The sequence below is a fragment of the Trichomycterus rosablanca genome, chromosome 18 (genome assembly GCF_030014385.1).
Source record: "Trichomycterus rosablanca isolate fTriRos1 chromosome 18, fTriRos1.hap1, whole genome shotgun sequence".
In the NCBI taxonomy this organism is placed as follows: domain Eukaryota; kingdom Metazoa; phylum Chordata; class Actinopteri; order Siluriformes; family Trichomycteridae; genus Trichomycterus; species Trichomycterus rosablanca.
In genome coordinates, this window is record NC_086005.1 from 19,703,430 (window position 1) to 19,725,603 (window position 22,174).

The window sequence follows — 22,174 nt, forward strand, 5'->3', positions numbered from 1 at the left end:
AGCCAGGCATTCACCAGACATCCAAAAATACACATGCAGATTGAGCTACTTTATACACCGATTAGGCATAACATTATGACCATCTTCCTAATGTTGTGTAGGGCAATTCAGTGTCTCCAATTAACCTGACTGCATGTTTCTTGGCTGTGGGAGGAAACCGGAGCTCCCGGAGGATACCCACCGATCCGCCGTGCCGCCCAGCATTTAATCTATTTTATCCTAATACTTAACATAGGCAATATAGTGTATTTAATATCTTTCATTTTCTTGAACCTATATCCTGGTCAGGGTTGCAGCAGGGCCAATTTAACCGGGAAAACCACTAAACGCAAGGCAGGAATACCCTACACAGGGTGCCAGTTTGTTACAGGGCTTTAACCAGACGTATCCAATTGTGTCTTTGTAGACGCCCTGCTGGTCGAAGACACCGCTGAGATTCGAGCCTGTATCTCAGCAGTGGTGGGGTAGTGCACCACCTGAGCGCCCTGGCAATACCATGTATTTACTACATGCAGAACGGTGGGTGGGTAGATCTGGCGGTGTAGTGTGCCTTACCGAACATGCTGTGCACAGGACATTAGCAAATGTATGTCCAAGAGCAGTCGTGCAGAAACAGCTCCCTGTGCGCTTCATGCTTTAAGCTTTTACCACAGAGATACAATTATGAACGTCTGGCACTTTTTCCCGACGCGGGTGCCAAGGGAGGCCCTTCTGACATGAGCTTTATCTTTTAGCTGCTGCTCTCTGATAGATGAAGAATCACAGGGTTAAATATTAATAATTAGTCACAGAAGTCGGGTCGGTTTTAATGAAAATGTTGGTGAATGGGTCTTTGCTATAATGGTCCCTTGGTGTCCAGGTTCTAAGCTGGCAGTGACCCTGATTGGATCCCCACCCTGGTAATTTAGCTTTGACATACTCTGATTGGCGCTGAGCAGATGGGTGTGCGTTTATTCGGACACACGTTTATGTACAGACTAGAATTTAGTGAATTGTAGATTACATCTTAACAGTCTATTCTTTCCTTCATGATGGGCCATACATTTTAATAGGAGACAAATATGGACTGCAGGCAGGCCGGTCAGGCACCTACACTTTGTATCTATAAAGACATGTTGTTGTAGAGACAGTGGTTGCGTGTACATGACCGCCCCCTTGTGGAAGCTTTATGTTCCACTTAGTAAACCACAGTGAGACCAGATTGCCATCATTGACATTAATTATATATTGTATATTTCGTTTTGTGTTTTGTTTTGATGAATTTAAGTTGTTGCACTTTATAGTTCTACAATTCCTGACTGTGGTCCATCTGTTTCTCTGCATGCTTTGTTAGCCCCCTTTCATGCTGTTCTTTAATGGTCAGGACTCTCCCAGGACCACCACAGAGTAGGTATTACTTGGGTGGTGGGTCATTCTCAGCACTGCATTGTGTTGTGCTGGTATGAGTGGATAAGACACAGCAATGCTGATGGAGTTTTTGAAACACCTCACTGTCCCTGCTGGACTGAGAATAGTCCACCAACCAAAAATATATCCAGCCAACAGTGCCCCGTGGGCAGCGTCCTGTGACCACTGATGAAGGTCTAGAAGATGACCAACTCAAACAGCAGCAATAGATGAGCAATCGTCTTTGACTTTACATCTACAAGGTGGACCAACTAGGTAGGAGTGTCTAATAGAGTGGACAGTAAGTGGACACGGTATTTAAAAAAAACCCAGTGTGACTGCAGTGCTGAGAATGATCCACCACCTACATAATACCTGCTCTGTGGTGGTCCTGTGGGGGTCCTGACCATTGAAGAACAGCGTAAAATGGGGATAACAAAGCATGCAGAGAAACAGATGGACTACAGTCAGTAATTGTAGAACTACAAAGTTCTGGTTCACTCAGCCCATTGTTGTCAACACAATCAGTCAGCACTGGCTTCTTTGACCCCATAGTGACCTTTTTACATCTAGTATCACATATCAGTTTCGGTCGCACAAGCATCTCGACCGGTGGCCCGACGTTGTCCCCCTTGGTCTTTCGCTCATCCCAGCACTATTCCTTGCTGATGACACTCTGGATTTGCAGAGGAAAGGAACCGATTAGTGCGTGCTGAGATGTGGAACCAAAACACATGGACCAAGATTAATGTCCTCCACCACTGATGCACTTAAACCCATTTTCCATTAAAGGTATTCATTAGCCTGCTCCACTACTCAATCCACCAGACCCTTCAGGGATGGGAAGCAGAGAGCTGAACTGCAGTGCCACAGTCGCAATGATTATTTAAAGGAAAAGTATCAAGAAACAACAGGGAACCACAAAACCTTCCAAGAGTTCTCACAGAAACACAAATGATGGATGTTTTAGATGTTTGGATCCTTAAGTTCTTGTAGCTTTGAAATAAAGGCAGTACAAAGGCAGAGCTAGATCTTTTTTATTGGCTTATATTTTACAGACTTGCTCTTTAATTATTAAACACGCCTTGCTTGAATGTTGTTTTTGGTCTTTTAAAAAGCTTGGATCTCTTTCCTTTGAACAATGTGTTGTTTGCACATGCTACATACAGTTTCTTACATTTACAACTGACTTTTATTTCACTGCAGACAGGATGAACCTGAAATATTTCATGTTTTGTCTGGTCAACTTCATTTCATTTATTAATAAACATCCATTCCTGCATTTCAGGCCTGCAACACATTCCAAAAAAAGTTGGGACGGTAAAGCATTTACCACTTTGTAATGTCGCCATTCCTTTTCACCACACTTAAAAGACGTTTTGGCACCGAGGATACCAAGTAATTTAGTGTTTCAGCTTTTATTTTGTCTCATTCTTCCTGCAAACACGTCTTAAGATGTGTAACAGTACGGGGTCATCGTTGTCGCATTTTCAGTTTCAAAATTCTCCACACATTCTCTATTGGGGACAGGTCAGGACTGCAGGCAGGCCAGTCCAGTACCCGTACCCTCTTCCTTTGTAATGTGTGCAGCATGTGGTTTTGCATTGTCTTGTTGAAAAATGCATGGACGTCCCTGGAAAAGATGACGTCTTGAAGGCAGCATATGTTGCTCTAAGATCTCAATGTACTTTTCTGCATTAATGCTGCCATCACAGAAGTGTAAATGACCTTTGGGTACCAAGGGCACTGACACAGCCCCATACCATGACAGACTCTGGCTTTTGGACTTGTTGCTGATAACAGTTTGAATGGAGCACACAGCATTCATTTTTTCCCAAAATGATTCATCTGACCATAATACATGTTTTTCACTGTGTGATGGTCCATCCTAGATGCCTCAGAGCCCAAAGAAGTCGACGCCACTTCTGGACATGGTTAACATAAGGCTTTTTTTTTGCACAGTAAAGTTTTAAGTGGCATTTGTGCATGTAACTCTGTATTGTAGTGCTTGACGCACTGAAATTCCTCCTGATTCATTGAAGGTTTAATGATATTATGCACTGTAGAGGGAGAAATATGCAAATCCCTTCCAATCTTTCTTTGAGGTACATTGTTTTTAAACATTTCAATCATTTTCTCACATTTGTTGACAAACTGGAGATCCTCTGATCATCTTTTCTCATCAAAGACTGACATCACATCATTATTTAGTTTTTTCATTTCATTACTAGCCCTAAATTGCCCCTGTCCCAACTTTTTCTGGAATGTGTTGCAGGCCTTAAATGCAGAAATGGAGGTATATTAACAAATGAAATGAAGTTGAGCAGACAAAACATGAAATATCTTGGGTTCAAACTGTAAATGTAAGGAACACTGCATTTTTATTTTGTTTGCATCTTCCATACTGTCCCAACTTTGTCTGATTTGACAGAGCTAATTAGAAGAATTATTTTCAATATAAAAATTAAACAGAATCTCCTCTTATTACAGGAATCATCCACCAGATGAAAGGAGATTATGAAACGGCTCTGAAACTTCACAAAGCTCACCTCTCCATTGCTCAGGAGCTCAATGACTACGCCGCCCAGGGCAGGGCCTACGGCAACATGGGCAACGCTTACAATGCTCTATGTATCTTCGACCAGGCTGTGCGCTACCACCGACAGGAGCTACAGATCTCAATGGAGGTCAACGACCGCGCCTCGCAGGCCTCTACCCACGGCAACCTTGCTGTAGCCTATCAGGCCTTGGGGGCGCATGACCGAGCCTTGCAACACTACCAGAACCATCTGAACATCGCCCGTGAGCTCCGCGACATCCAGAGCGAGGCTCGTGCTCTGGGGAACCTGGGAAACTTCCACTGCTCGCGAGGGGAGTTCCCCCAGGCTGTGCCATACTACGAGCAGTATCTACGGCTCTCACCGGACCTGCAGGACATGGAAAGTGAGGGCAAGGTTTGTCACAACTTGGGATATGCACATTATTGCCTGGGGAACTTCCAGGAAGCGGTTAAATACTACGAGCAGGACCTGGCTCTGGCTAAAGACCTGCATGACAAGCTGAGTCAAGCCAAAGCTTACTGCAATTTAGGCCTGGCTTTTAAAGCACTCGGCAACTACAATAAGGCTGAAGAGTGCCAGAAGTACCTCCTGTCCTTGGCTCAATCACTAAACAACTCGCAGGCTAGGTTCCGTGCTCTTGGAAATCTAGGTGACATCTTTATGTGCAAAAAAGATGTGTCTGGTGCCGTAAAGTTTTACGAGCAACAATTATCGCTGGCCCATCAGGTTAAGGAGCGGAAGATGGAAGCCAGCGCTTATGCCGCATTGGGTGCTGCCTTCAGAGTGCTTCAGAAATATGACAAGGCTCTCGGGTACCACACGCAAGAGCTGGAGGTTTACCAGGAGCTCGGGGATATCCAAGGTGAGTGCCAGGCTCACGGACACCTCGCAGCTGTGTATATGTCTCTGGGGAAGTACAGCATGGCCTTCAAGTGCTATGAGGAGCAGTTAGAGTTGGGCCAGCGGCTCAAGGACCCCAGCGTGGAGGCCCAGGTCTATGGCAACATGGGCATTACGAAAATGAACATGGGGGTGATGGAAGAGGCCATCGGATATTTCGAGCAGCAGCTCGCCATGCTCCAGCAGCTCAGCGGGAACGAGGCGGTGCTGGACCGCGGCCGTGCCTACGGCAACCTCGGGGACTGCTACGACTCTCTGGGCGACTACGAGGAAGCCATCAAGTACTACGAGCAGTACCTGTCTGTTGCGCAGAGTCTCAATCATATGCAGGACCAAGAGAAAGCCTACAGGGGGTTGGGTAATGGACACAGGTAAGAGTCTTGTTTGCTAATTGTGTTAATTAAGCTCCGCAGTCTAATGTGCTCCAGTACCAGCCGTCGTGTGGTAAATTTACACCCGAGTCTCGGAGGCTGATCAAATTAGGCCATTTTTTAGGCATCCTGCTGCAAATCCACAGTCAACCGAGATCTGGTTATATCGCAGAGGCAGCATTCCAGCCTCACGCACAGCCATATCCATACATATATTTCATACACGGAAACAAATGAGTTAGCAACGCAGATGCCGGAACCACAGGAGCATTCGTGATTAACATAGCCGCCAATCCACGCACAGCCATGCCTTTCCTTTGTGCTGCAGTAGGGTTGTCGTGACTCAGCGTGCCACACATCATCTTTAATTAACATCCAGTCAGCTGCTTAAGTGCTCCGACACTGTCCCAGAGCCCTCTGTCCATTCTGCTTAGCGCATCTTGTGTCCTGTATAAGTGTATTGACATAAGGGTTTGATAAATGGCCATCCGCCATGGGTGATGGAAAGATGCTACCAGCTGGGGAGGTAGAAACCATATCTGGCCAATGGTTTACCAGTCTCAGCGATCTACCAGCTATCATCCATCACACACCCCCTGTCGTCCCGCTGCAGCCCACAGGAAGGTAAATTACATTGTCAGCAGGGACAATGCGCCAGGTTTTTCCCCCTATTGAGAGAACGTTCACCCTCGATACCGGAGACGCATCCAACAAGAGGCTCATTAAGGCCAGACATTAAAGGCTGTTTGTTTCATTTACATCTGACAGAACTGATGGTGCTGTAATTTCAACCGACTGCACCACGAGGCTCAATGATGCATGGCGTCTTAAATAGCAAATGTGTCCCAGCAGCCAGCGCGCATGAATACAGGCAGATCTTCTAATTCCTCAGAGAGACGGTGTTGAATGATGTTTTCTACTTTAACATGCCAGGATGCCCTCCTCCCACAGGACCCGAGATTATGTAGCGATAGGATAAATTTCTCAGTACATATGTGATAGGCTTACGTTTCGAATGATTCATATCGGACATGTGTACCATTAGGCCTCTTGAGATGTAGTCTGTTTGTGCTGTAAAACTGGAACAATATTTCTGCTATATGAGTTTCTTACATTTACTTTGACTTCATTTATTAATATACCTCCATTCCTGCATTTCAGGCCTGCAACACATTCCAAAAAAATTCTCCACACATTCTCTATTGGGGACAGGTCAGGAGTGCAGGCAGTCCAGTCCAGTACCCGTACCCTCTTCTTCCGCAGCCATGCCTTTGTAATGTGTGCAGCATGTGGTTTTGCATTGTCTTGTTAGAAAATGCATGGATGTCCCTGGAAAAGATGACGTCTTAAAGGCAGCATATGTTGCTCTAAGATCTCAATGTGAAGTGTAATTGACATTTGCCAAGGGCACTGACACAGCCACATACCATGACAGACCCTGGCTTTTGGACTTTTTTTGCTGATAACAGTCTGGATGGTCCTTTTCGTCTTTAGTCTGAAGCACACGGCGTCCATGTTTTCCAAAAAAGACCTGGAATGCTGATTCATCTGACCACAATACACATTCCCACTGTGTGATGGTCCATCCTAGATGCCTCCGAGCCCAGAGAAGTCGACGCCACTTCTGGACATGGTTAACATAAGGCTTTTTTTTTGCACAGTAAAGTGGCATTTGTGCATGTAACTCTGTATTGTAGTGCTTGGCAAAGGTTTTCCAAAGTAATCCCTCACCCATGTGGTTATATCAGCTATTGTTGAGTGGCAGTTCTTGATGCAGTGCCGTCTGAGGGATCAAAGATCACGGGCATTCAGCTTAAGCTTGCGCTTTTGGTCTTTACGCACTGAAATTCCTCCTGATTCCTTGAATGGTTTAATGATATTATGTACTGTAGAGGGAGCAATATGCAAATCCCTTCCAATCTTTCTTTGAGGTACATTGTTTTTAAACATTTCAATCATTTTCTCACACATTTGTTGACAAACTGGAGATCATCTGATCATCTTTGCTCATCAGAGACTGAGCCTTTCCTGGATGCTGCTTTTGTACCAAACCATGATTACAATCACCTGTTTAGAATCACATCATTATTTAGTTTTTTCACCTCATTACTAGCCCTAAATTGTCCCCGTTCCAACTTTTTTTTTTTTTTTTGGAATGTGTTGCAGGCCTCAAATGCCGTAATGGATGTTTATTAACAAATGAAATGAAGTTGAGCAGATAACACATAAAAAATCTCAGGTTCAAACTGTCTACAAGTAAATGTAAGGAACACTGCATTTTTCTTTTGTTTGCATTTTCCATACTGTCCCAACTTTTTCTGATTTGGGGTTGTAGAAAATAGTTCTTTTTCCTGGTTATTAACTGGGATTTAGTCAACATGTAATAATTTTTTATCCTGACATTTCAGAGATTTGTTCAGTTTCATTGTATGCATGTTTAAGATAACAGCCAACTAACTGTCCTGTTATCAGGTCAATAATAGACGAGGTGGAGGTAAAGGTCACAATTGCAGAGTTCATTTTTTCCTCATAACTAGTCAGCCGCATTTGTTACCCAGCGCATACCATGGCCACTTGCCAATGTTTAAAAAAACGTGTTTTAAATGCTTTCCTATTACTGACTGACATAAAAAAGTTACATTTTTACATGGTTCCGTATATAAACATATACACCGATCAGCCATAACATTAAAACCACCTCCTTGTTTCTACACTCACTGTCCATTTTATCAGCTCCACTTACCATATAGAAGCACTTTGTAGTTCTACAATTACTGACTGTTGTCCATCTGTTTCTCTGCATGCTTTGTTAGCCCCCTTTCATGCTGTTCTTCAATGGTCAGGACTCTCCCAGGACCACTACAGAGCAGGTATTATTTAGGTGGTGGATCATTCTCAGCACTGAAGTGACACTGACATGGTGTGGTAGTGTGTGTTGTGCTGTTATGAGTGGATCAGACACAGCAGCGCTGCTGGAGTTTTTAAACACCTCACTGTCACTGCTGGACTGAGAATAGTCCACCAACCAAAAATTTCCAGCCAACAGCACCCCGTAGGCAGCGTCCTGTGACCACTGATGAAGGTCTAGAAGATGACCAACTCAAACAGCAGCAATGGATGAGCGATCGTCTCTGACTTTACATCTACAAGGTGGACCAACTAGGTAGGAGTGTCTAATAGAGTGGACAGTGAGTGGACACGGTATTTAAAAACTCCAGCAGCGCTGCTGTGTCTCATACCAGCACATCACACACTAACACACCACCACCATGTCAGTGTCACTGCAGTGCTGAGAATGATCCACCACCCAAATAATATCTAATCTGTGGTGGTCCTCTGGGGGTCCCAACCATTGAAAAACAAGGTGAAGCAGGCTAAAACGGTATGTAGAGAAACAGATGGACTACAGTCAGTAATTGTAGAACTACAAAGTGCTTCTATATGGTAAGTGTAGCTGATAAAATGGACATAATTAGGGTAAATTCTGAACCCATCATTGGCAACATTTAGGCACCTTGATGTAGATAGTGCACTGATCATGAGAGCACGATGAAGCAAGTCTTGTTTGATACAGCCAAAACTAAATAAAAACTAGATTCAGCGCTGGTGTCCACACTTTTTTGGCCATGATGATAACACACTCCCTCTTATTACATTCCATGGCATTCAAATGCATCATATTTTCCCGTTACTATTCTCAGATTCAAATCAATCTTTCCTGTCCTTGACCAGCTTGTTGGCTCATATTAATGAAGCTTGTCAGTGTAAAAGTGTCAGCGTGATGCAAACCCAATTCAGGATCTACTTTTTTTCCAGTGATAAATGTGACTAGTTATGGATGAATGCTGTGCTCCTCTTTTTCCCTCAGGGCTATGGGCAACCTGCAGCAATCACTTGTCTGCTTTGAGAAACGTCTGGTGGTGGCCCATGAGCTTGGCGGGTGCAACAACAAGGCACAGGCTTATGGCGAGCTGGGCAGCCTCCACAGCCAGCTGGGCAACTACGAACAGGCCATCTCATGCCTGGAGCGACAACTGGCTATCGCCCGTGACACCTCCGATCAGCTCCTGGAAGGCCAGGCCAGCTGTGGCCTGGGTTCTGTTTACCAGCTCATGGGCGAGTATGAGACAGCGCTGCAGTTCCATCAGCGGGACCTACAGATCGGAGAAGAGACCGGAAACGCAGGCTGTCAAGGACGGGCCTACGGAAACCTGGGCCTCACCTATGAATCTCTGTGCAACTTCGAGCGAGCGGTGGTGTATCAGGAGCAGCACCTGAGCATCGCAGCACAGACCAACGACCTGGTTGCCAAGACACAAGCCTACAGCAGTCTGGGTCGCACTCATCATGCCCTGCAAAACTACTCACAGGCTGTCATGTACCTGCAGGAAGGTAGGTATCTACCATCAGCTTTCCAAAAAGCCACCACCTAGTGGCCCTTGATTCCCATTGAGTGCAGTTATTAGGAATTTTGCCGTTTGTAGTATCTGGAGCCTATCCCAGCTTTTCAATGGGCGCAAGGCACACAGTAAGACCCTGGACGGGGCCTCCAGTCCACACATACACACACCCATTCGCCTATAGGGCAATTCAGTGTCTCCAATTAACCTGGCTGCATGTTTTTGGACTGTGGGAGGAAACCAGAGCTCCCGGAGGAAACCCACGCAGACACGGGGAGAACATGCAAACTCCACACAGAAAAGACCCGGACTGCCCCGCCTGGGGATCGCAGTTGAGTGTCTGTAGTTTCCCCCAAAATATCACTGTTTTTTTATTTTATAACTCACATTCATTGGTTATGAATAATTAGAGCTGGTTGTAGACACTGTAATGTAATACTTGCTTGACTGTGGACAATCCCAAGTCACCCATGTTGCTTCCAATAGCTTTGTTATTTATGACAGACCTGCTTTTGGTGATTCTTAGATTACATGTGAAAATCCAGACACATTTTTCCAGCCTTGGCAAGAAACCACAGTTTCATGTAGCGTTTATAAAGGCAGCCAGACTAGACTTACTTATGTGGGCACAGAAATTAGCTTTAACTCCACTTAATGAAATTAGAGTTTAAATCTTAGATGTGCTACCGACCTAGCCAGGTGTCCAAACAGGCGCAGTTGTCTGTACCTGAGGGATAAAGGTCAACTGGGTTTCATTGCCAATTTACAATTGCAACCTCTGGTCTCTGCTGTCTGCTCTAGTGGTGGGCCATCACCTACAAGAGGTGGGTTAATATGGAGATCCGTATCGTGCACGGAGAGTCACGCACCAGTCTTCATTATCCATAATTGCAGCAGTTATGAGGCAGACCCGCTCTCAGATAAGCCAGTCATTGTCCGTATAAGCGCCCAGCCTGCCGGTAGCAGAGCCTAGATCTGCTCACAAGTCCATGTCAGGCGTGTTGGGTTGAATGTTGAATATACTGTCTATGATAATTGCCTATATGCTGCAGAAGCTGTAGATTGGATTGAAAATGCTGGAGTATTTCTTTACCCTGTGTCTTTGTAAGGTGTATAGGTTGGCACAAATGTACATTTTGGTTTCACAACATTAATTCAGCAAGAAATACTTGACCTGGAACCTTGTGTTGTGTTTTGAATGTTCCATAGGGGAGATGTGGATATGACCTTCATATGGGTTGCAGATGCTTGTTTGGTACTCATAATTGAAATGATTGTTTGATGTTCTAATTTAATTCAGGCAATTTACCTCACCTTATGCCAGGGGTTTTTAGCTCTGGTCCTGGAGGCCTGAACTCCAACACTGTGGTGGAGTTTCAACTTTTCTAATTATCAAGCCTCAAGCCTGTCAAAAATGTGTGTTAGGAGCAGAGAAAACTTATGCTGTGCAGGGTGCTGGGCCTTGTAGCTTTGTTTTTTAAGATTGATATTTATCTATTTCACGACATACACTATGGGTGTGTTCGAAAAGCTAGTGTGCTGTCTACATAGGCAGCATTTTACGTCATCCTGTGCGCGCTCCCGAGAAGAAGGCTGTTCGAAATCCTAGATGCCTTAAAATCCACACTTCTGAGGCATCTTATTATTTCAATGTTATTTTGGCTCAAGAACGAGTGAGCTTCGAACGCTGCCTTAATCAAGACAATCCCAGCATTCATGGCTGACGGGGCGGAGAAACGAGTTATTTTCAAACGTAAATAAAATATTACTGATTTTTAACTTGTATAAACTTGTACCGAGTGTTTTTATTTGCAAGTTCGGGCTTGTCAGGAAATTTAACCGTGCTAAACCCGATGGAATCGCTATCTAAGTAGTGCGTTCGAATAACCTGCCTTTTAAGTCACTAACTTATTAGAATCCTCTCTACTAAGTCAGCTGCCTATGTAGACAGCAAGGCAGCTCCCTAGGTTTTCGAACACACCCTATATTGCCAAAAATATTCACTCACCCATCCAAATCATTGAATTCAGGTGTTCCAATCACTTCCATGGCCACAGGTGTATAAAACCAAGCACCTAGGCATGCAGACTGCTTCTACAAACATTTGTGAAAGAATGGGTCGCTCTCAGGAGCTCAGTGAATTCCAGCGTGGCACTGCGATAGGATGCCACCTGTGCAACAACTGCAGTCAATACAGACCTCCAAACTTCATGTGGCCTTCAGATTAGCTCAAGAACAGTGCGTAGAGAGCTTCATGGAATGGGTTTCCATGGCCGAGCAGCTGCATCCAAGCCTTACATCACCAAGCGCAATGCAAAGCGTCGGATGCAGTGGTGTAAAGCACGCCACCACTGGACTCTAGAGCAGTGGAGACGTGTTCTCTGGAGTGACGAATCACGCTTCTCTGTCTGGCAATCCGATGGACGAGTCTGGGTTTGGCGGTTGCCAGGAGAACGGTACTTGTCTGACTGCATTGTGCCAAGTGTAAAGTTTGGTGTGGGGTTGTTTTTCAGGAGTCGGGCTCGGCCCCTTAGTTCCAGTGAAAGGAACTCTTAATGCTTCAGCATACCAAGAGATTTTGGACAATTTCATGCAACTTTGTGGGAACAGTTTGGGGATGGCCCAGTGTGAAGGGATGAGTGGGTGTATGTGTACGTGTCAAAGACAGCAGCTGTATTTAAAGCAGTTATGCTTCATGCTTCATTGTGGAAGCCCATTCATGCCAAATTAAGGAGAGCAAAAGGGAAGCAGGGAGTCAAAATTTAGCCTATATTTAAAATTGTGACTGTATATTTTATGGCCAAGGTAGCTTAGCTAGCTAACACTAGCTTAGCAATGCACACAGCTAACAAACTGCCAATGAATTGATCTTTGTGTTTATGTAAGACCTGTTAGACCTGGGTTAGCTCTGGCTTAGCCTGCAAATATTTACACGATCAGGCATAACATTAAAACCACCTCTTTGTTTCTACACTCACTGTCCATTTTATCAGCTCCACTTACCATATAGAAGCACTTTGCAGTTCTACAATTACTGACTGTAGTCCGTCTGTTTCTCTACATACCTTTTTAGCCTGCTTTCACCCTGTTCACAGAGCAGGTATTATTTAGGTGGTGACACTGACATGGTGGTGGTGGTGTTAGTGTGTGTTGTGCTGGTATGAGTGGATAAGACACAGCAGCGCTGCTGGAGCTTTTAAATACCGTGTCCACTCACTGTCCACTCTATTAGACAGTCCTACCTAGTTGGTCCACCTTGTAGATGTAAAGTCAGAGACGATCGCTCATCTATTGCTGCTGTTTCCGTTGGCCGTCTTCTAAACATTCATCAGTGGACACAGGAGGCTGCCCACGGGGCGCTTTTGGCTGGATATATTTGGTTGGTGGACTGTTCTCAGTCCAGCAGTGACAGTGAGGTGTTTAAAAACTCCCATCAGCACTGCTAAGTCTGATCCACTCATACCAGCACAACACACACTAACACACCACCACCATGTCAGTGTCACTGCAGTGCTTAGAATGACCCACCACCTGCTCTGTAGTGGTCCTGAGAGAGTCCTGACCAAACAGATAGACTACAGTCAGTAATTGTAGAACTACAAAGTGCTTCTATATGGTAAGTAGAGCTGATGCATAGTGTGTGTAGAAACAAGGAGGTGGTTTTAATGTTATGGCTGATCAGTGTACATTTGCGTGCTTTCAAAACGATGAAGTGCTTGTGTGTGTGTACACATTTGTGTGTACTTTAGTCTACAGCATGGACTCCCGTGTTTGGTGAGTAAACGTGAACGCATGTTTGTGATTTTCAGAACGTGGTTTCCCCGCGGCTAGAATGTCTAACGTAGCGTTTCTAGGTTGCTAGGGCAGCTCTCCTTGGAAACGCTACTTGTAAGAAAGGCCGATAGATAAGAAAGCCGAGCAGCTTTATTTAATCTGTATTTGATCTGCAGTGCTACGCTATCTGTCTACACACGCTGTCTGCTGCTCACTGCATCCGTGTGTACACTTTTACTGAGGTAGATGATGTACGCCTCATCCGCTTCGATCGTCTATTGATTTATTCAACAAACAGACACGCGTCCGTTCTACAAAAGCCTTCAACTAGGGATGTCCCGATCACGTTTTTTTGTTCCCGATCATTAATTTTGATCCCGATCCGATCCGAGTCTCAAAGCGATACTTTCAACACACACTAACACACCACCACAATGTCAATGCAGTGCTGAGAATGATCCACCACCCAAATAATACCTGCTCTGTGGTTGTCCTAGGAGAGTCCTGACCATTGAAGAACGGCATAAAAGAGGGCTAACAAAGTATGTAGAGAAACAGATGGACTACAGTCAGTAATTGACACAGAGGTGGTTTTAATGTTATGGCTGATCGGTGTAAATTTTAGCTGGTCCATAAAACTACAAATATGAAGTATTATAACACACGTTTTGACAGTTTGACAGTTGTTTGTAGATGTGTTTGTACATACTGGACAGGTGCTAATTGAGACGACTTGACGGCTGTAATTTACTGTAGAATTTAAAGCACATATTTACACGTTTAAGTACAAATCAAGTCATGTCAATATTTAGCAACATTTTTAGGGGACCGAGTCTTACCGTCTCACCGTCTGTCTGTCTCGCAGGTCTGCGTCTGGCGGAGCAGCTGGGCCGGCGTGAAGATGAGGCCAAAATCCGTCACCGTCTGGGCCTCTCACTGTGGGCCAGCGGTAACCTGGAGGAAGCCCAGCACCAGGTACGTACACACCCCACATCGATTTCTCTGCTCCACTGACTCGAGTCGAGAAGCTCCCAGGATAATCTGTAGTCCGAACGCCTGCGTGTGTCTGCTCTGACCCGCCGTCGTCTCCAGCAGTGCCATCATCTTAACAGACACACACAGAGCCCGAGTCTGACAAGCAGAAAGACAAGCTGCCCCATATCCTCCCACTCCGTTTACTCCCTAATTGATCCAGTGCTTTGGATGCAGGCGCAGAGCTAGAATTTCCTGAAAGCCCATTATTTAGGGGTCTGCTTCACTTTTTTGCTCCAAAACCTTCTACCCTGACCCGTTCTCAATTCCCTTCTCACAAATATACCCAACTTCACATTAACTTGACCCGCTACGACTTCGGTAGCCTCTCTTATTCCGCCGAAGCTTTTTAGAATTGCTTTCTTGCTGTTTTGCTTTGGATGTCAGATGGTCAAAAGGGGTCCGTGCAGAGGTCGAGATTGCTTTCGGGCCGCTTTGGTTTCAATTTGGGAAGCCAGATGGAGCAATGCTGGCTCTGCAATCGTGTACACATGCCTAGCGCTCGTGGAAAGCGCTCCTCTGGGAGGATGGTTGAAGACTGTGAATTATGTATTTTGGCTGTGATGACATTCTTTGTTTTGGAGTAGCGATGCACATGTGTCGATGACGGTGTAGTTACTCATGCGCCGAGTGCCTCTGGGGGTAAGAAAGTAATGTGCTCATATAATCATTAAGCCTAGCTCGTCAATTAAACAGTCCTGTCAGAAAGGAACAGCTTGACCGTTTGCTGCTGCACAGAGGGCCGTCACTTAGAGAGGAACTTGAAGGCCCAGCTGAGACATCCGCTGAATACTGCATACGCTCTTCAGTTTAAAAAATGTATGTGGACACCCCTCCAAATGATTGAGTTCAGGCGTTTTACTCACACATATTGATAACAGGTATAAAAATCAATATGTAAATACATCAGTTACTTTTTTATATATTTATTTAAATTATTTAATAAATTAATTATTTAATGTAATATGGAAATTATGTAAAAAATTTATTCAATGTAATAAAATTTAAATTATGTAAAAAAAATTACATTTATTAATATTTAAATTATTTTTAAAAATAATTATTCAAATTAATAATATTTAAATTATGTAAAAAAATAATCAATTTAATAATATTTAAATTATGTAAAAAAATATTCAATTTAATATTAAAATTTTGTAAAAAATAGTTAAAAAAACATAATTATTACATTATAATTATATAATATACATTAATACTATTAAAATTATGTAAAAAAACTATTACATTTAATAATATTTATATTATGTAAAAAAATAATTATTCATTTTAATAATATTTCAATAACGTAAAATTTTTTTCAATTTAATAATTTAATTAAACTAATTACATATATATATATATATATATATTTACTGGTGCTGACCCCTGCGCTGATTGAGGAAAGCGAACTGACACATGCCCCCTCCGACACATGTGCATCTGCTCCCTTCCCTGGATGAACAACAGCCAAACGTTGTTTATGTGGCCGACCAACCCAGCCGGATGGCAAAGTTGAGAATCGATACGATGTATTCGAAACCACAGCTCTCTGCTGCTGCAGACTCCACACTGGCTATGTAGAGAGCTTAACAGCTTGAGATCTCAGCAGTAGTAGGCTAGCGCATTAAACCGCTGCTCCATCCCAGATCTTCAAAAAACACGAGATTGGAGGCCGTTATAGCCACAACGTGTAGGAGAAGGGGGTGGGGGTGCACAGCTCCGTAATACTTTGCCCGCTTTTAGAATTGCATGTCATATAGTGTAACCATACAGCTGGCTGCTCTCCCTCCCCCTTGATTTATTTTGATATGTGTGTGTGTGTGTTTTGGTTGGGACAGACGAATAGCTCTGGGTTGAACCCGTGCAGATTGTAGGCAGCGTGAGTGTGTGTGTGTGTGTACGAGTGGGCTCGTGTGCTGCTGAAGCATTCCACTCTTAATTGATTGCAGGCCAGCCTTGGCCGATTCCAAAAAGGAACACTGCATTCCAGTCTTGCAGTGCACACACACACACACACATACACTCACAAATACAAACCTACTTTCGTTTTGTGTTGCCTCACATTAGCACACATGCATGTAATGTACAAACATGTTTAATGCATAATTACCAATATTCACTGTCCTGGATGTACAGACACACACACACACACACCAGAGATGTTTACAAGTCACAAAATACAAGTCAGAGTCAAGTCACAAGTCTTTAGGCTAGAGTCCGACTGTATTTAGCTGTTTTACTTAGTGCCTTTACTTTCCTAGTCATTGTGCAAATGAATGTAATTTCCGTAACAAGAAGGTACCAGTTAAAAGCTTAAACTGATACGTTTTGTTTTCATTGCAAAACAAAAGCGCTCGATAAATCACGACACAGCGGCCAAAATCCAAAACACAGCAAAAAAAATCATAACCACTGCTTACCTTAGCTTATGTTCTTCCAGATGCTATTAAATGTAGAACCGTGTGTTGTCCCATTAGGAATATAATCCATTATTTTATAAATTTGTGCTCCAAAAAACCTCCAAACTTTTCCCGGTTGTGAAGTAAAACACTAACTCGTTAGAAAGCCAATCAAGCGTTTCATTGACAATCATCTGTGTGACGCAAACTGAATAAATGCAAATAACAGCATTTCTTACTAAAAATTCAAATCAGAAGGTCTGATTGGTTCAGAAAGCGGTCTTTCAACCATTAGCGCCAATTCTGTAGGAGCGTCCCATTCACCCCAGTTGTTCCTGTGAAGTGCACTACGTAGGGTATTCCACCATTTGAAGTGAGATTTCAATCCAAAGGTAACAAAAATGTTCAAATGAAGTGAACTTCAAACTGTGTAGGGAGTAGGAAGCGACGCTTCATCACTACGCCGGAAGCTGGCTGTAACATTTAAGACAGCCGGAGCGTCATTAGAGAGCAGAATATATATATATATATATATATATATTAGGGCTGTCGAAGTTAACGCGATAACGCATTAACGCGATCTCAATTTAACGCGATTTTAAAAAATAGTGCCGTTAACGCAAATTCTATTTGGCTCTGCGAGTCATCCGTAGTTCATGTTGAGACTTGACCGTGCACGGCATCTCTCATTAAGACTGACTATGGAAGCCCCAAAGGGTCAAAACACACTCACTTCGTGTAGAAACGTCCATCAAACCATTGTCACAATACAACCACAGAAAAGTCTGTTACAATAACTACGCCTTATCCCACCTGAAGCACCGCTGATCTACAATGTTTGCTGATGGAGAAATTCTAACCTACAATCTGACATACTGTACAGTATATATGAAGTCAAGGGTCTCTGCTGGATAGTATTACTGCCTAGTATGTGAGTGAATAAAACTGCCTTACAGTTTTCTCTTGTCCCAGCAGTTTTTAACATCAGTACATTTAGCATAAAATGTGTTCACCATTTTAATTGTAACATTTCACTTAAAAATCCTTATTTTCTATAACATTTACACAGATTTTTTGTAATGTGATTAATCGCGATTAACTATATGAAATTCTGAGATTAATCGCGATAAAAATTTTTTATCGTTTGACAGCCCTAATATATAAATATATAATTGTCACACGTAACTAATGTTAACACATGCTGACGCTAGGGACTCTTGTTGTGAGTCATTTTTTTTTGCGAGTCATGAGTCAAGTCTGAGTCATTGGAAACAAGTCCGAGTTGAGTCTGTGTGTGCAACTTACGTGCGACACCTCCTGGTTTCTACACACACTGTCCATTTCATCAGCTCCACTTACCATATAGAAGCACTTTGTAGTTCTACAATTACTGACTGTAGTCCATCTATTTCTCTGCATGCTTTGTTAGCCCCCTTTTCATGCTGTTCTTCAATGGTCAGGTCTCTCCCAGAACCACTACAGAGTAGGTATTATTTGGGTGGTGGATCATTCTCAGCACTGCAGTGACACTGACATGGAGGTGGTGTGTTAGTGTGTTAGTGTGTGTTGTGCTGGTATGAGTGGATAAGACACAGCAATGCTGATGTTTTAAAACACCTTACTGTCACTGCTGGACTGCTAGTCCATCAACCAAGAATATCAAGCCAACAGCGCCCGTGGGCAGCGTCCTGTGACCACTGATGAAGGTCTAGAAGATGACCAACTCAAACAGCAGCACACCACCACCATGTCATTGTCAACGCAATGCTGAGAATGATCTACCGCCTAAATAATACCTGCTCTGTGGTGGTCCTGTGGGGGTCCTGACCATTGAAGAACAGGTGAAAGCAGGCTAAAAAGGTATGCAGAGAAACAAATGGACTACAGTCAGTAATTGTAGAATTATAAAGTGCTCCTATATAGTAAGTGGAGCTGATAAAATGGACAGTGTGTGTAGAAACCCGGAGGTGGTTTTACTGGATACACACACACACACAGATTCTTTAACATGCACTGCTCTCGCGTGTGAGTACATGTGGCGTCTCTGCCTGTCTGACTGAAGCGTTATTGAGTAATAGTGCAGCATTCACACCATACAAACCCTCTTTATTCATCAGCGAAATGAGAAACAGGCTGAGAAAGCACAAACAAACAGTCGTCTATGTCTCACTCTAACTTCCTTCCCTTTAAAAACCTAACTTGCACGTTTAACCCGCTGCCCGGATCGACAGTCGGCCTTTGTTCACCGTTATGAGAAGGAAGTGAGACATTTAATATGTTATCTTGAACGGAGGGGGAAACGGAAAAGACCCCGACTGAGAGGAAGAGGACCTTCCCTTGCTGCAGAAAACCTGTTGCAACATGGGAACGTGAGCTTCCTGTTATAGAGGTCTAATGCCCCCTGCTGTTTGTTGTAAGAAACAGGACTAATGCTCATTATCCACAGATTGTGTGTCCACATTTGGTATATATAAATGTACACTATACGTCTGAGTTTAGGGGTATAAAGTTAATTATATGCCTCCAACTTTGAAGCAACAGCTCTAGGAAGGCTCCTTCACATTCCAACATTGGAATGCCTGTAAAGACAGGGTTTGATGAGCTTGGTGTAAAGGAATTCCAGCTTTAGCATAGCCATTTTGCTGCTAGGGACCCTGATGGCGTCCAAGGAGGGTCTATATTTACCTGACACACCCTCCCCCTGATGTGTGTGCAGTCCTCCAATCCCTTCTTATTCACCCACTACTATCGACTACTTTGGTCGATTTGCGTGTGAGGTCGGCCTTGCGTACGGAGAGCCACGCTCGGATCTCTGCTCCTCCACTTTCTGTACAGGCGCCCAAGGTCCTTACACTTACACAGCGTTGATAACCCCATCCCTTTGTCAGGCCAATTTTATCTGCTGCAGGCATTAGCCAAGTGTGCCTGCTGGCGGGCGCCCAGCTGACTGGTAGCAGAGTCGAGATTCTAACCCAGGAGTTCAGAATCTCAGCTCTGGTGTGCTAGCGGATTATTCCGTTGCGCCACCTGGCAGATTACAACATTGACTTCAGTCCTCACTATTGGCTTTTTTAAATGTATGGGCACAAATGTTCACAGACACACCCCAACATCTGGTGATAAGCCTTCTCAGAAGAGTGAAGACTGTTAAAGCTGCACTAGTGTGAGTGGTCTCTACTAGAATGACAATACCCTTACCCACAGTTCATGGGCTGTCATTGAATGTTTTTATTATTATTATTATTATTATTATTATTATTATTATTATTATGGAATAATGTGTTGTGGTCACTAAATCCCAACACAATTATAATACAGCAGGAGATCCCCTGGTGGGTGTGGTCTCTTCTAGGATGACAATACCCCTACCCACAGTCAATGGGCTGTTATTGAATGTTTTATTATTGTTATTATTGTTATTATTTCTTTATTATTATTATTATTATTATTAATAATTATTATTATTTATTATTTTTGTTATTGTTATTATTTATTTATTATTATTGTTATTATTTTTATTATTAATAATTATTTTTATTATTATTATTTTATTATTATTGTTATTATTATAATTTTTATTATTATTATTTTTATTATTATTATTATTATTATTTTGCAATCATGTGTTGTGGTCACTAAATCCCAACACAATTATAATACAGCAGGAGATCCCCTGGTGGGAGTGGTCTTTTCTATGATGACAATACCCCTACCCACAGTCAATGGGCTGTCATTTAATGTTTATTATTATTATTTTATTATTGTTTTATTATAATTATTTTTATTATTATTATTATTATTACTATTATTGTTATTTTATTATTATTGTTATTGTTATTATTATTATTAGTAGTAGTTTTATGGAATAATGTGTTGTGGTCACTAAATCCCAACCCAATTATATTACAACGGGAGAGCCCCTGCTGGGAGTGGTCTCTTCTAGGAAGACAATACCCCTACCCACAGCTCATGGGCTGTCATTAAATGTTTTTATTATTATTATAGTTACTATTACTATTATGAAATCATGTGTTCTGGTCACTAAATCCCAACTTCTCTCCTCTTCCAGCTGTACCGTGCCTCTGCTTTGTTTGAGACCATTCGGCATGAAGCTCAGCACAGCACCGACTACAAACTCTCCCTGTTCGACCTCCAGACCTCTTCGTACCAGGCTCTCCAAAGAGTTCTAGTCAGCCTCGGTAAGCCTTGTTTGTTTGTTTGTTTTTTTCTCTGTAATGGTATTCTGCGTTGATTGGCACTCTATCACACACTGTTGGCAGTGTGTCTGTAGGGGGAGGGTCGATGGCTGAAACTTATCAGGTTTCTCGTCAGTGGGGTAGTTATGATAGTTTAAAAGATTCATCCGCCACACAAACAAAAATCATGACTTTATGGACCTTTCTTTATGTAAATGGGCACAATCATATGGCAACAGGAAAGAGTCACATAATTAACAGCACATAAATTAAATAATTATTGATAATAAATTATTAACTTTATACACCTGCCAGCAGTCATCACAATCATCAAAAACTAAAGCAACTAAAAAGCTTAGGCCATGACATAAAGTTCTGCCTACCACCCTGAGATCCACCCTACCACCCTGCATTAATGCTGCCATCACAGAAGTGTAAATGACCTTTTCCAAGGGCACTGACACAGCCCCATACCATGACAGACCCTGGCTTTAGGACTTGTTGCTGATAACAGTCTGGATGGTCCTTTCCATCTTTGGTCCGGAGCACACGGCGTCCGTGAACATTTTTTCCTTCTTAGATGCCTCCAAGCCCAGAGAAGTCGACGCCGCTTCTGGACATGGTTAACATGAGGCTTCTTTTTTACACAGTAAAGTTTTAAGTGGCATTTGTGCATGTAACTCTGTATTGTAGTGCTTGACAAAGGTTTGCCAAAGTAATCCCTCACCCATGTGGTTATATCAGCTATTGTTGAGTGACGGTTCTTGATGCAGTGTCGTCTGAGCAATCGAAGATCACGGGCGTTCAGCTTAATCTTGTGCCCTTGGTCTTTATGCACTGAAATTCCTCCCGATTCTTGAATGGTTTAATGATATTATGCACTCTAGAGGGAGAAATATGCAAATCCCTTCCAATCTTTCTTTGAGGTACATTGTTTTTAAACATTTCAATCATTTTCTCACACATTTGTTGACAAACTGGAGATCCTCTGATCATCTTTGCTCATCAAAGACTCAGCCTTTTCTGCATTCTGCTTTTGTACCAAACCATGATTACAATCACCTGTTTGGAATCACATCATTATTTAGTTTTTTCACCTCATTACTAGCCCGAAATTGCCCCCGTCCCAACTTTTTTTGGAATGTGTTGCAGGCC

The 22,174-nt window shown here is 43.0% G+C and overlaps 1 protein-coding gene across 1 annotated transcript in view; it reads left to right on the forward strand.

Moving 5' to 3' along the window:
- Positions 1-22,174, forward strand: part of ttc28 (tetratricopeptide repeat domain 28) — a 413,424-nt gene that overhangs the window by 347,364 nt on the left and 43,886 nt on the right. The window contains exons 7-10 of the mRNA XM_063013621.1: positions 3,877-5,218; positions 9,087-9,610; positions 14,258-14,367; positions 20,893-21,022. Coding sequence (XP_062869691.1) covers positions 3,877-5,218; positions 9,087-9,610; positions 14,258-14,367; positions 20,893-21,022 — 2,106 coding nt within the window. The remainder of the gene's footprint in view (positions 1-3,876; positions 5,219-9,086; positions 9,611-14,257; positions 14,368-20,892; positions 21,023-22,174) is intronic.